The 14,286-nt window shown below is 50.4% G+C and overlaps 2 protein-coding genes across 4 annotated transcripts in view; one reads left to right on the top strand and one right to left on the bottom strand.

The window, feature by feature from the left end:
* The window catches only part of ABCB4 (ATP binding cassette subfamily B member 4), a 101,290-nt gene extending 100,999 nt beyond the window's left edge, over positions 1-291 (bottom strand). For all 3 annotated transcript variants that reach the window (XR_009185839.2, XM_004478096.5, XM_071215185.1), the window contains exon 1: positions 163-291. The gene's annotated coding sequence lies outside the window, so the exon portion shown is untranslated. The remainder of the gene's footprint in view (positions 1-162) is intronic.
* On the top strand, positions 57-12,899 carry LOC139439065 (uncharacterized). Its single transcript, XM_071215516.1, has 4 exons — positions 57-87; positions 185-467; positions 2,907-2,946; positions 12,342-12,899. The coding sequence occupies exons 1-4, from the start codon at positions 57-59 to the stop codon at positions 12,759-12,761; spliced, it is 774 nt and encodes a 257-aa protein (XP_071071617.1). The 3' UTR covers positions 12,762-12,899.
* Positions 12,900-14,286: the final 1,387 nt, after the last annotated feature.

Raw genomic sequence — 14,286 nt, 5'->3', positions numbered from 1 at the left:
GAAGAGCAACCAGCCTCCTCGCACCCCTCCCCCGAAGGTCCAAGCCCGAAGCACAAATGTCGCGGCCCCGGGGGCGCCGGGCTGGAGGTTTCTGTTCCCCGAGCGGCGCCCACCGCCCCCAGCTTCTCCGGCAGTGGCCACGCGCGCCCGGGCCGTGCTCACCTTGGACTTCGCGGGTCTCTAGCCGAACCGCCGCGCGCTGAGGCCGCGGGGTCTGGACTTTGCTCTCGGCGCTCTCGCCCCCGCCCCCGCCCCCCGCGCGTCCGGTCCCTGCCGCACCTCCCAGTGCCGCCCGGGCGAGGGCCCCGGCCCGCAGGAGCAGCGCCCACCGCCCGCGAGCTCGGCTGCGCAGGCCGGGCGCGGGCGAGGGACCTAGCACGTCGCCCTCGCCGCGGGGGCCGCCCGAGCGCGGCCACCAACCACCCGGGCGCGCCGCCGGCCCGGGCCGCCACTGCGGGCTGCAGCCGGTAAGCCTGGCGGAGCAGCCCTTGCAACACTCCCTCGGTGCTCATTAGTTTTCTTCTTAAACCCATGAGGGGAACCGGTTCCGGACGCCAAACAATGACAGGGCAGCCGAGGACCGAGAGGGAGCATTAATAAGACTCGCCTCCCACTTCTGCATCCCCAGTTCTAGTCCGGGTAGCCCTGAACCCAGCTACCTCCCGGGACTGCGAGTCCACGAGCTAACCAGGGCCGACCCCGAAGGGTGACGCTGTCAAAGGGTGTCCTGGGCTCCACACTGCGCTCTTTGGAAAAGTATGTCTTTGGTGATGACCTAATTCAAAACTCTCATTTTTTAACAACGAAGAAACGGATGCTCAGAGAGTTTAAGTCTTTGCCTGAGGCTGCGCTAACGGTCCAGAGTCCAGGAAGCAGGACCAGGTCCAGGGTAAACCTCCTGAGCCTCAGGACAGTGTTCTTCTCTGTCTCCATGGTCTAATCTTAGACTTCTCCCTGGACTAAAATTTCTCTACAGGCAGGGCCTATTTGACTGACCCCTTTCAGACTAAATTCTTCACATTTTCCCCCCAAAGGTTTTAAACAGAAAGCAATAAACTATAATTATGTTGAAGCTACTGGGATTCAAAATCAGAGCTTCGCATCTATTATCTATGTAGCCTTGAACATCTACTATCTATGTTTCCACCCCTCTCTAGGCCTCAGTTTCCTTAGTATGTAAAATGGGGATAAAAATATCTCCCTTATGGTAAGGAATAAACGAATTCTGGAAGATAAAAGCATCCAGAACTATGCCTAAAACAGAATAAGTGGTCAACAAATATGGCGCACAGCACCCTAATCAGGAGCTAACCTGAATTCTCCTCTAGAGCCTTCAGGGTGTGTAGGACTCTAAAACTGATTTTGGACTTCTGGTCTCCAGAGCTGTGAGTAAATAAACTTCCATGTGTTAAGCCACCCAGTTCGTGGTAATTTGTTACAACAGCTTTTGGAAACTATTATGTGAACTAAAAACAAAAACACCCAGGAATTATGCATCTTTACCTGTGTGTCTGAGTCAAGGTTGTCCTTGGAAGAAGTGCTCGTTATGTGTACTTTCTGTGCCTCTGTCTTCATAGAGGTGAAAACCTATCTCAAGTGGGTATCTGTGGAGAGGATACATGCCTACATGGCTAGGATTACATGTTTTAACTGTATCAGAGCCAATTCCAGGGGCTCCTTTTATTTTTATTTGAGAACAATGCAACTACCTTGCCAGGGCATCCATCCAGTTATTTATTCATTCAACCATAAAACAGATGTTGAAGACTTAATATATTTAAATTTCTATGACAAACCAGATTTCTCCATGATACTCAGTGTGTAAGAAATATTAACTTTCTCTTTGGTAGGAAAATCTATTGTTAACTTATGCTTTTTTCTTATTGACATAGAAGACTGGTGTTACTGTCCATCCATCATCCCAAAAGTCAAGCCTTTTTTTATCTTTCTCAATTCAGGAGATTGTTAATGACTTTTGGGTTACTTAACGTGAACCCAAAACTGCTAGGCATCCGAAAGACAACCCCACAGACTTTACCTTGCTTGAGAGAGGAAGAATGGGACAAGCCAAATGAAGGGGCAGTGCTCAGTTGCTTACACACAAATTTTGGCCTGGGGTAAAAAGGCAGTATTATTTTTCCTTACTTCTTTCTTCTACCTTTTTTTTCTTCCCGTAGTACACTGTCTGGCAACCTCAGGAGTAGCAGTTTGGCATCTTTTAGGATTACAGTTGGCGTCTTTTTCATGTTCCCTGTTTCATAGAGAAAACTTTTAAAATTTTACCATTAGGGAAGCGGACTTGGCCCAGGGGTTAGGGCGTCCGTCTACCACATGGGAGGTCCGCGGTTCAAACCCCGGGCCTCCTTGATCCGTGTGGAGCTGGCCCATGCGCAGTACTAATGCGCACAAGGAGTGCCGTGCCACGCTTGGGTGTCCCCACGTAGGGGAGCCCCACGCGCAAGGAGTGCGCCCCATAAGGAGAGCTGCCCAGCACGAAGGAAAGTTCAGCCTGCCCAGGAATGGCACTGCACACATGGAGAGCTGACACAAGATGAGACAACAAAAAGAAACACAGATTCCCGTGCCGCTGACAACAACAGAAGCGGACAAAGAAGAACATGCAGCAAATAGACACAGAGAACAGACAACTGCGGGGAAGGGAGAGAAATAACATAAATAAATCTTTAAAAAAAAAATTTTACCATTAAATTTTGCCATTAATAAAGTTCCCTTAAATTCCTATTCTTTTAAAGGTTTTAATCATAAGCAGATGATAAATTTTTATCAAATGTTTTTATGATCAGTTTGGATTATTGCATGGTTTTTCTTGTTTATATATGTATTTTTATCCCCCATCCCCACACCTTCCAAAATGGCTCTGTCGTATGTCTGTTTGTCTTCCTCAGGAGGCACCGGGAACTGAACCTGGGACTTCCCATGTTGAAAGTGAGTACCCAACTGCGTGAGCCATTTCCGCTTGCAGCTCATTGCAGCTCATTGCAACGCTCAGGGTCTCATCTTCCTTGGGGGGCACCTGGAAGCCAACCAGGACGTCCCATGTGGGAGGTGGGTGCCCAATCGTTTGAGCTACATCTGCTCCCATGTTTATATTTTTAATAACTTACATCAACTGATTTTTTAAACCAGTTTTATTGATACATATTAATTAAGCATAAATTCAACCAAAGTGTACAATCAATAGTATATAATCACATATTTCTGAATACATCACTTCAGTCATTTTTAGAACATTTTCATTATTCCAGTTATAATAATAATAAACAAAAAACAGACAAAAAAAACCCTCATCACCTCTCAATCTCTCTATGCTTCCCTTGCCATACATAGCTCCTATTCTGTTTCCATCTCTCTAGGTTATTTATATTTATATTTTGTAAAAACTCTCTTATATATGCACTATTACCTGTATTTGTATTTCATATGAGGTTTTACTATGTTATATAGTTACGTTTTCAGCTTTCCTTCTAGTAATATACATGGCCTTAGACTTCCCCTATTTTTTAAGATTTATTATTTTTTAAAATTTATTTCTCTCCCCTTCCCTGCCCCACCCCCACCCCCAGTTGTCTGCTCTCTGTGTCCATTCTCTGTGTGTTCTTCTGTGTCTGCTTGTATTCTTGTCAGCGGCAGCCGGAATCTGTCTCTTTTTGTTGCGTCATCTTGCTGCCTCAGCTCTCTGTGTGTGCAGCACCATTCCTGGGCAGGCTGTGCTTTTTACGCATAGGGTAGCTCTCCTTATGGGGCACACTCCTTGTGCATGGGACTCTGCTACACAGGGAACACCCCTGCGTGGCATGGCACTCCTTGCTTGCATCAGCATTGCAAGTGGGCCAGGTCTACACAGGTCAAGGAGGCCCTGGGTTTGAACCTTGGACCTCCTATGTGGTAGGCAGATGCCCTATCCATTAGGCCATATCCGCTTCCCAGACATCCCCTTTTAACCACTGTCATATGCATATAATAGCTCTACTACTTACAACACTATAATGTGTTTTCATGATTCCTATTCATTTCCAAAGATTTACAAACAACCTTTTAACCAATTCTACACAGATTAACCCTCAGCTTTACATTCTCTACTCTCATTCTATTTTCTGGTGACCTACTTTTAGTTCATAATAGCACAATCATACAGTATTTCTCCTTTTGTGTTAGCTTTCTTCATTCAATATAATGTCATCCATGTTCATCCATGTCATATGCTTCACAACTTCATTTCTTCTTACCAGTGCATAATATTCCATTGTGTATATACACCACAGTTTGTTTATCTATTCACTGGTTGATGGACACCTGAATTGGTTTCCATCTTTTGGCAATTGTGAATAATGCTGCTATGAACATCAGTGTGCAGATGTCTGTCCGTGTCACTGCTCTCAGTTCTTCTGGGCATATACCTAGTAGTGGTATTGCTAGTTACATGGCAAGTCTTTATTTAATTTCCTTAGGAAATCCCAAACAGTCCTCCACAGTGGCTGTACTATTCTTCATTCCCACTAACAGTGTTCCAGTCTCTCCACATCCTCACCAACACTTGTAGTTTTCCAACTTTTTAATAGTGGCCGTGGAACAGTATGTTATTGTAGTTTTGATTAGCATTTCCCTAATCACTAATGATGTTTAACACTCTTTCATGTGTTTTTTTCACCATTTATATTTGGACAATAATCTAGTCGAGTCTTTTGCCCATTTTTTAATTGGGTAGTTTGTCTTTTTACTGTTGATTTGTAGCATCTCTTTATATATCATGGATATTAAATGCTTATCGGATACGTAATTGCCCAATGTTTTCTCCCATTGAGTCAGCTGCCTTTTGAACATGTTCACAAAATCCTTTGAGGTGCAAAAGTGTTTAATTTTGAGGAGGTCCCATTCATCTATTTTTTTCTTTTATCTCTTATGCTTTGAGTGTAAGGTTTAAGAAACCACCACTTACCACAATATCTTGAAGATGTTTCCCTACATTTTGTTCTAGGAGTTTTATGGTTGTCATTTTTATATTTAGGTTCTTGATCCATTTTGAGTTAATTTTTGTTTAAGGTGTGAGATAGGGGTCTTCTTTCTTACTTTTGGATATGTATATTCAGTTCTCCCAGCACCATTTGTTGAAGAGACTGTTCTGGTCCAGCTGGGAGGTCTTGACAGCCTGGTCAAATTCACTCGACTGTAAATGTGAGGGTCTACTTCTGAGTTCTCTATTTGGTTCCATTGGTCAATCTGTCTATCTTTATGTAGGTGCCATGCTGTTTTTACCACTGTAGCTAAGTAATATGCTTTAAAGTCAGCAAGGGAGAGTCTTACATTTTTAAGACATTATTGCTGTTCAGGGCCCCCTATCCTTCCAAATAAATTTGATAATTGGCTTTTCCATTTATGCAAAAAAAAAAAAAAAAAGGCTGTTGGGCTTTTAAATCTGTAAATCAGTTTGGGTAGAATTGACATCTTAAAGATATTTAGTCTTACAGCCCATGAACACGGGATGTTCTTCCATTTATTTAAGTCTTCTTCAGTTTCTTTTAGCAATGTTTTGTAGTTTTCTGAATATAGGTCCTTTATGTACTTCGTTAAGTTTATTCCTAAATATCTTATTCTTTTAGTCACTATTATAAGTGGAAATTTTTTCCTGATTTCCTCCTCAGTTTACTCCTTAGTAGTATATAGAAACAGTACTGATTTTTGCATGTTAATCTTGTATTCTGCGACTTTGCTGAACTTGTCTAATTAGTTTTAGTAGCTTTGTTGTAAATTTTTCAGGAGTTTCTAAATATAGGATCATATCATCAGTGAATAGTGAAAGTTTTACTACTTCTTTTCTTATTTAAGTGCCTTTATTTCTTTATCTACCCTAACTCTCTAGCTAGAACTGTAGCATACTATTGAATAACAATTGTGACAGCGGGCATTCTTGTCTTGTTCCTGATCTTGGCAGGAAAGCTTTCAGTCTTTCACCATTGAGTACACTGCTAGCTGAAGGTTTTTCCTATATGCACACTACCATATAGAGAAAGCTTTCTTCTATTCCTATCTTTTGGAGTGTTTTAATCAAGAAAGGATCTTGTATTTTATCAAATGCCTTTGCTGCCTCAATCAAGAGGATCGTGTGGTTTTTCTTATTTGATTTATTAAAGTAGGCTTTTACACTAATTGATTTTCTTGTGTTGAACCACTCTTGCATGCCTGGGATAAAGCCCGCTTTATCGTGGTGTATAATTCTTTTAATGTGCTTTTGGATTCGATTTGCAAGTATTTTGTTGAGGATTTTTGCATCTATATTCATTAAATATATTGATTTGTAAGTTTCTTTTTTCATAGTAACTATCTGGTTTTGGTATTAGGGTGATATTGACTTCAAGGAATGAGTTTGCTAGTCTTCCTTCCTTTTCAATATTTTGGAAGAGCTTGAGCAAGGTTGTATTAGATTGTCTTTGAATAATTGGTAGAATTCACCTGTGAAGCCGTCTGGCCCTGAGCTTTTCAGCTTTGGGAGGTTTTTGATGACTATTTCAATCTCTTTACTTGTGACTGGTTTCTTGAGGTCTTCTATTTCTTCTTGGGCCAGTTTAGGTGGTTCGTGTTTTTCTAGGAATTTGACTATCTTATCTACATTATCGTGTTTTTTTGGCATACAGTTGTTCATAGTATCCACTTAGGATCTCTCATATTTCTGCAGGGTCAGTGATAATGCCCCCCCTTATTTATGATTTTATTTATTTGCATCTTCTCTCTGTTTTTCTTTGTCAGTCTACCTAATGGTTTGTCAATTTTGTTGGTCTTCTCAAATAACCAAATTTGGTTTTGTTGATTCTATTGTGCGGCGGCTTGCTCGGTCGGTAGAGGTGGGGTCTGGCTGCGGACGAGGGGTCGGTCCAGCTCTGGACGAGGGGTCGGTCCAGCTTGGGACGAGGGGTCGGTCCCTGTCCCCGTCTCCTTCCCGCCCAGTATTGGCAGCCGGCGCTGCCCCTCCTTCTCTCCTTCTCCGTCTTCCGCCTAGCCGTTATCTAGACAGCCCACACTTTCCCCTTCCCCTCCCTTGCTCCTAACCCCTTAGCCGCCTACTGTCCAGTAACCGCCTACTGTCCAGTAACCGCCTACTGTCCAGTAACCGTCTACGCAAGCAACAGCACCCGCCGGCACCAATCAAGTCCCTTTACGTATCCCTAGACCCTATAAAACCATGTCCCCTTCTACAATAAATCAGACTTGTGCCTAGACTTCGTCTCCGTGGTGTTTTTGCTTGCACTGCGCGTCCCCCGTGCCTGAGCGGAGAGAGCGAGGGCCCAACGGCTTCGTGCCGACTCTCCTCCTCTCCTTTAACCGTGGGGCAGCCCCCATCCGGAGAGCTCATCCGGCCATCTGCGTCGACCCTCCCGGAGGCCCGCAGCTGCCCACATTTGGCGCCCAACGTGGGTGGGGCCCACTCTGACGCCTACCCCCCACCCTTCGCTCAAGGTAGGGACTCTTCGGCGTCTCCCATTCAAACCAAAATGGGTGCTTCACTCTCCTCCCGTCAGGTCCCGCAGGTTCGGGCCCTGGCTGCCCTCCTGGAAACTAACCAGGTTAGAGTTTCCGTCCGCCAGCTTCAGCGCTACTGGGACTTACTTCTCCCGTTCAATCCCTGGCTCATCACCTGCCCGCTCTGGAATCCTCAGACTTATGCCCGGCTAATCGAACGAGTAGCCTCAGCCATGGAACATGAGGGCCGGGTCTTTCCCCCCGGCCTCCTCCCCGCTCTTGTAGCCATTCGCGCTTGTTTGCAAGGCGTGCCCGCTCCCGAGGCCAAAGCCTTCCCGTGCGATACCGTGGATGAGTCAGGGGAAGGGCGCGGCCGCCAAGACGGCGCTCCCGGTAACGACTCCGATGCCAAATCGCTCTCGGCTCAGTTGGAGGCCGCGCTTGAGCTTGACCCCCCTCGCGCCGCTGATTCTGACTCCGACCAGGATGGCGCACTTCCGCCTTCTTCCTCACGAAACAAAGAAAAGCCCACCCAAGAGGGCGCGCTCCCTCCTTCTTCCTCCCAAAAGAGGAAGAAGCCGCACTCCCCGCCCCTTCCTGCTTCTTCACGGAAGGACTATCCGCCGTTGTACCCTCCCCTTCCTGCCTCGGCACCATCTTGCCCCTACCCGGAACCGGCATCATCTTGCCCTTACCCGGGACCGGAAGCGCTTTATCCGCCATCTTCTGATGACGACCTAGATGATGCGTATGAGCGCCCGCCGTCTTATGTGCCGCCGAATAGACACCCCCTCCCGCGCTCTAATAATCTTCTCTTCGAGCCCCCCACTGCTCCAATCGCTGATATGTATCCGCTAAATCCCAATCGTTCTCGAGCAAACCCCCAAATATGGGTTCCCTTCTCCCCAAAAGACATGCAAACCCTCCGCAGCGCTATCCGAGAGGATGGTCTCGCCAGCCCCCATGCTCAAGACCTCCTTGAACGTATGACCTTTGCCCGCTGTCTCCCCTATGACTGGATATCCCTCGCGAGAGGCATACTTCCCTCGGGGCAGTTTATTGACGGGCGCGCACATTTCGCTGCCGAGAACGAAAAACAAATAGCCGAGAATGCCCGCGACGGCACCCGATATCCTGCCAACGCGTTCCTCGGACTGGGGCGCTACGCCATGCCACAGAGCTACATCGCCCTCCCTCAAGGCTTCTACATCCAGCTAAAGCAGTGTGCCCTCCGTGCCTTCCGCAACTGCGCCACCTCCGCACCCAAGCCACTCACCAGACTTTTCCAGAAACCAGAGGAACCGTTCTCCGACTTCATGGCGCGTGTCCAGGCTGCGGCCAAGCGCAAAGTCGTCGGCACGCAGGCCCAAACCTCCTTCATCAAGGACATTGTTCAGGAGGGCGCAAACCCAACTTGCAAGGCGATCATCAGGCCGCTGAGAGACAAGTCCCTCCACGACTGGGTCCTCGCCTGCTCCGGAGTCAACGCCCAGGCCTCCGCCGTGGCCCAGGCTGTCCTCGCTGCCGTCTCGGCCTCCAACGAATGCTTCTGCTGTGGCGAACTCGGCCACTTTGCTCGAGACTGCCCCAACAAGCCACGGCCGCCGCCGGACGTGCCCAACATAGGCCATCCACCACGGCCTCCTTCCACTCCGTGCCCGCGGTGCGGAAAAGGATACCACTGGGCCCGCGACTGCCGCGTCCCTAACTCCAGCCGCAAGCCTTTAAACGGCCATGGGGGCAGGCCTCAGCCCCACAACAAAGAGGCCGCAACGACTCAGTGCCCCCGCCCATGAAAGTACTCTGGTCTATTCCCATCACACCCTCCACCAAGCCTCTTCTCTCTATCCAAGTCTCCGGCCGCTGGCTCACAGGGCTACTCGACACAGGAGCAGAAATTTCCTGCATCCCACTCGATCAGGCCGGGCACCTCCCTCTGACTGATGGCCCCCTAGTGGTGGGAGCCACCGGCCAAGCGCCCTCCCAGCAAGTTGCCCAGGACGTCGTCTGGAGAGACGCAGAAGGTCGACAGGGAACCTTCCGCCCCCTCGTTCTGAAGGAAATCTCGCAAGTTCTTTGGGGCCGTGATATCCTGCATCAGTCGGGAGCCGTTCTCACTGCATCGCCGCCACAGCTGCCCCCCCAATAGTTTCGGCCATTGCTCGCGTTCAACCTCCAGCACCCGTTCCTCTGCAATGGGATACAGAGGAGCCCATTTGGGTGGAGCAATGGCCTTTCCCAATCCCTAAACTGGACATTCTTAAGGGGCTTGTTGATGAGCAGCTTCACGCGGGCCACATCGAGCCCTCCACCAGCCCATACAACTCGCCAATTTTCTTCATTCAAAAGAAGAACGGGAAGTCCCATCTACTTCAAGACTTAAGAGAAATCAACAAACACATCAAGCCTATGGGATCGCCGCAGCCCGGCCTCCCCCACCCTACCGCGGTGCCCCGGCATTGGTTTGTTGCAGTGATAGATATTAAAGACTGCTTTTTCTCCATCCCGTTGCACCCGGACAACCGACCGAAATTCGCCTTCACGGTTCCTCAGACCAACCATCGGGAACCGGCACTGCGATACCACTGGCGTGTTCTGCCTCAGGGCATGCAAAACAGCCCTGCCATTTGCCAGATGTATGTACGCGAAGCCATCCAGCCACTCGTGAAGTACGCTAACATCATCCACTATATGGACGACTTGCTCGTGGCCCATCCCTCAGAGTCAGGCCTGCACGCAGTCCTGGAGCAACTGCTGCGCCACCTTCGAGACCTAGATCTCAAAGTCAATACACAGAAGCTAACAATTCATCCACCCTACCAGTTCCTAGGGTTCTCCATCACTTCCACCGTTGCGCCCCAAACGCCACACATCAGAATTCCTGACCTGCTTACGCTCCTCAAATTACAACAACTCTGCGGACAGATCAACTGGTTGCGCCCAGCGCTGCCGCTTACCACAGAGCAACTCCAGCCCCTGTACCGGCTACTCTGCTCCAATGCTCCGCCATCATCCGCACCCGGAAAGAGGATTCGCCTCACCAACGAGGCCAAAAATGCCCTGGCCCGGGTAAATAGAGCCATCGAACAGTGCCAACTCCAGCGACATGAGCCTGGGAAACCGTTGTTAGGCCTAGTCTTACCCACTCGGGGAACACCTACTGGCCTTCTTTGGCAAGATGGACCGCTCCTCTGGGTCCATATGGCAAAGAGCAAGCTCCGAAAGATTGGACCTCAAACCACCCTACTCGTTCAGCTCGCCACCGCCCTAGGCACACAAGCCACCCATCATTATGGGTGCCCACCTGACACCATTGTGTGGCCCTTCACTACCGGGCAAGTCACCACCCTGCTACGCAGCTCCGTTGATATGCAAACTCTTATGGAGCTTTATCATGGCAACTTCGATAACCACTTTCCACAGCATCGGTTACTGCAGGGCCTTCCCCTGCTAGAAATCGCCGCCCCCGGCCATTTCCCTTTTCCGTCCAGCAAGCCTCTTCCAGACACCACCATCATCTTCACAGACGCCTCCAAGACTAAGTTTTCCACCGTTGTCTTCGCACCCGGCGAGCACCAGCCACGTTCACACGTGCGCCTCCATCAATCCTCTGTGCAAGTGGCCGAACTGCATGCTGTCATCTTAGCACTCCAAACCCATCCCCACTGTCCACTGAACATCTTTACAGACAGCCTCTACTGCCTACAAGTCTGCCAAGTCATCGCCTTTTCTGCGTTTTTTCCGCCCGACAACTCAGCGAGTGAAAGCATTAACGTCGCTCTCCTGGACCTTCAAGAGCTCATAGAGAACCGCCAACAGCCTTGGTTCATCGCTCACATCTGCAGCCATTCCGGCCTTCCCGGGCCCCTAGCCCACGGCAACCACCTTGCTGATCAGGCCGTTCACCTGCTTCCAGCCAAGACCACCGTCGCGGTCGGAGACCTCATCAATCAGGCCAAGCTGCTGCATGCCAGATTTCACTTCTCAGCAGCTGGCCTCCACAAACTCTTTCCAGACCTCCCAATCCATACCTGCAAACACCTTGTGCGGTCATGCCGAACGTGTGCTCCATTGCTGCCCTTGGGGCCGCTCCAACCGCAGGGAGTTAACCCTCGTGGGCTCCGCCCCAATTCCAGATGGCAACTGAACGTCACTCACGTCCCCCAGTTTGGCCGATGGAAATACCTCCACGTGGCCATCGACACCTTCTCTCATCTCTGCTACGCAACCGTGCTCACCAGAGAAACAGCCAAGCATGCCATCCAAGCGCTCAGAGAATCTATTCTTTTCATGGGCATTCCATGGGACATCAAGACAGACAACGGACCTGCCTACCGGAGCACCTCCTTTGCCGAATTCCTCAAACTCTACGACATCACCCATCACTTCGGCATTCCCTACAATCCGCAGGGACAAGGCCTAGTAGAGCGTGCTCACCAGTCTCTCAAAACCCTCATTCTCAAGACATCTGCCGACCAGCCGCGTCGCACCCCTCACAACGTCGTCACAGAGGCCCTAATCCGACACAACCTGATGACCTTCAATGCCCAAGGCTTTTCACCGGTCCACATGCACTGGGGGCCTACCTTCCGGCCCACCCCTGCACCGCTTGTCCTCTGGCGTGACCCGCAAACCACCCAATGGCATGGACCTGCCCTCTCTTAGCCCAAGGACGGGGATTCGCCTGCGTTTTCCCTGAATCAGAGCCGCAGCCCATCTGGGTCCCAGGACGTTTCATCAAGCCCCACACCGCCGAGGCTTCCGCTAACGCTAACGCCAATGATCCTCCTAACGAGTTGCCTACCTAACTTGCCTCCTTCCCATCGCTGTTTCCTTTGTAGTCTTCTCTCTCTCTTTTGTCTCCACAGATGATTCGCCGCAACGCGGGTAGTTCCGTTCTTCCCATTGCTCTCATCGTCATGCTTCCCTTCATCTCCCCGGCCGTTGTCAACTCGCCCCATCAATGCTCCAATTGGACCCTCCAGCGCTGGCAAGAGGAAGCCTTCCTCATCATCAGAAAACTACTGCCCACGCCTGAATCCCCACCCCTTGCCATTGGCCCCAATAAAGTCCTCAATCCCCCCGCCTCCCCCCCCTTCCAGCGGCACCCCCCCCTCATCCATCACTCCCCAGCTATGGCCCCCCCTACCAAGTATTCCAGTCCCCTTCTTGCGTTAATCTATGCATCCTACTTATCTCTAAATACTTCTCAACCCAACCTCACCAAGAACTGTTGGCTCTGCCTCTCCCCCTCCCTTCCTATCTATGAGCCTGTCGCCCGCCGTTAACTTCACGTTCGACGAATCCACTTCAGTATACCCAGCCGAGTGCAACTGGAACACTTCCTCCGTCCCCCTAACCTTTCAATCTGTTTCCTCCACAGGACGCTGTGTTCATTCTCGTCAAGGTTCCCACCCCTCCCTTAGTGCTTGCTCTAGCTACTCCTCTCCCAGCGCTTCCGCCAAGTTCTTAATCCCCCTTAACACCTCCCAATGGCTTTGCACCTCCACCGGGCTAACCCCCTGCCTCAATGTCGCCACCCTCAACGCTACCCATGAGACTTGCCTGCTCATCCTTCTCGCTCCTCGAGTCGTTTACCATTCTGACCACGAATTTTTCCGCCGCGTGCTGAGCAAACAAACCTCCCTCCACTTACAAAGGAGAGAGCCTGTCACCGCAGTCCTGACAGTCGCTACCCTCCTAGGTCTTGCAGGGGCAGGCACAGGTATCGCCGCCCTCGCCACACAGTCCTCTGCCCTCTCCTCTCTCAGACAGGCCGTCGACGAAGATATCACCTACCTTCAAAATGCTGTAAAACATCTAAAAAATTCTCTCAATTCTCTCTCTGAGGTAGTCCTCCAGAACCGCCATGGCCTCAACCTCCTCCTCCTTAAGGAAGGGGGTCTCTGTGCTGCCCTTGGAGAGGAGTGCTGCATATACGCCAACTCCACTGGCTTAGTCGAGGACAACCTGAGAAAGGTCCAGGAGGGATTGGATAAGCACCGCAAAGAGCGAGAAAATGCGAACTATTTTTCCAGTGTTCTCCATACCCTCCTCCCATACCTCCTTCCATTTTTAGGCCCACTCATCATCATCATCTTAGCCCTCACTGTAGGACCCTGGGCCATCAAAAAAATAGTCCGCCTCACCAAAGACCAAGCCAACGCAGTATTCAGCTCCTTTGTGCAGGTTCATTATCAACGCCTCGCCACTAAAGAGCCACCACCAAGCCATCCGCCGCGCTCCTCCCGCCCCCGCCGCAAACACCGAACCGCACGCCTGTAACCTCCTGTCTCCCTTTCCTCACTCATCTCCCTCCTTCTCCCCCAATCGGGCGAGGGGTTCAGGAACATCACAACCCCGTTTTGCTGGCAGAGCTCGGCGCACGCCAGGCGCCGGCGTGCGCCGACCCCAGCAGCAGGCACATGCGTCCTGGCCAGACGCTGTGTCCTCTGCAGCTGAGAGCAGCTGGGAGGACCCTCTGCTTCTCGCTGCCAGCCGGTCCTCGTGGTCTCCCTCCTCCCCTCGTCTTACCCCAGTACCCCCTCCCATACTGCCCCTGCTGCCACCAGTTCACCTCCCCCGAACCACATACTTTTAAACAAAAGGGAGCAATTGTCCCCGTCTCCTTCCCGCCCAGTATTGGCAGCCGGCGCTGCCCCTCCTTCTCTCCTTCTCCGTCTTCCGCCTAGCCGTTATCTAGACAGCCCACACTTTCCCTTTCCCCTCCCTTGCTCCTAACCCTTTAGCCGCCTACTGCCCAGTAACCGCCTACGTCCAGTAACTGCCTACTGTCCAGTAACCGTCTACGCA

This window comes from Dasypus novemcinctus, chromosome 5, assembly GCF_030445035.2.
Source record: "Dasypus novemcinctus isolate mDasNov1 chromosome 5, mDasNov1.1.hap2, whole genome shotgun sequence".
NCBI classification, from domain to species: Eukaryota; Metazoa; Chordata; class Mammalia; order Cingulata; family Dasypodidae; genus Dasypus; species Dasypus novemcinctus.
Note: the sequence above shows the minus strand (reverse complement) of the source record. Positions and strands in the feature narration are given on the sequence as shown.

Bases quoted from the DNA above. Each gene is read 5' to 3' on its own strand.
- LOC139439065 (XM_071215516.1), top strand. From the start codon at position 57: ATGTCGCGGCCCCGGGGGCGCCGGGCTGGAG. The intron at 88-184 runs GTTTCTGTTCCC...GCGGGTCTCTAG, and splicing joins CCGGGGGCGCCGGGCTGGAG to CCGAACCGCCGCGCGCTGAG. The intron at 468-2,906 runs GTAAGCCTGGCG...TGTCTTCCTCAG, and splicing joins GCCACTGCGGGCTGCAGCCG to GAGGCACCGGGAACTGAACC.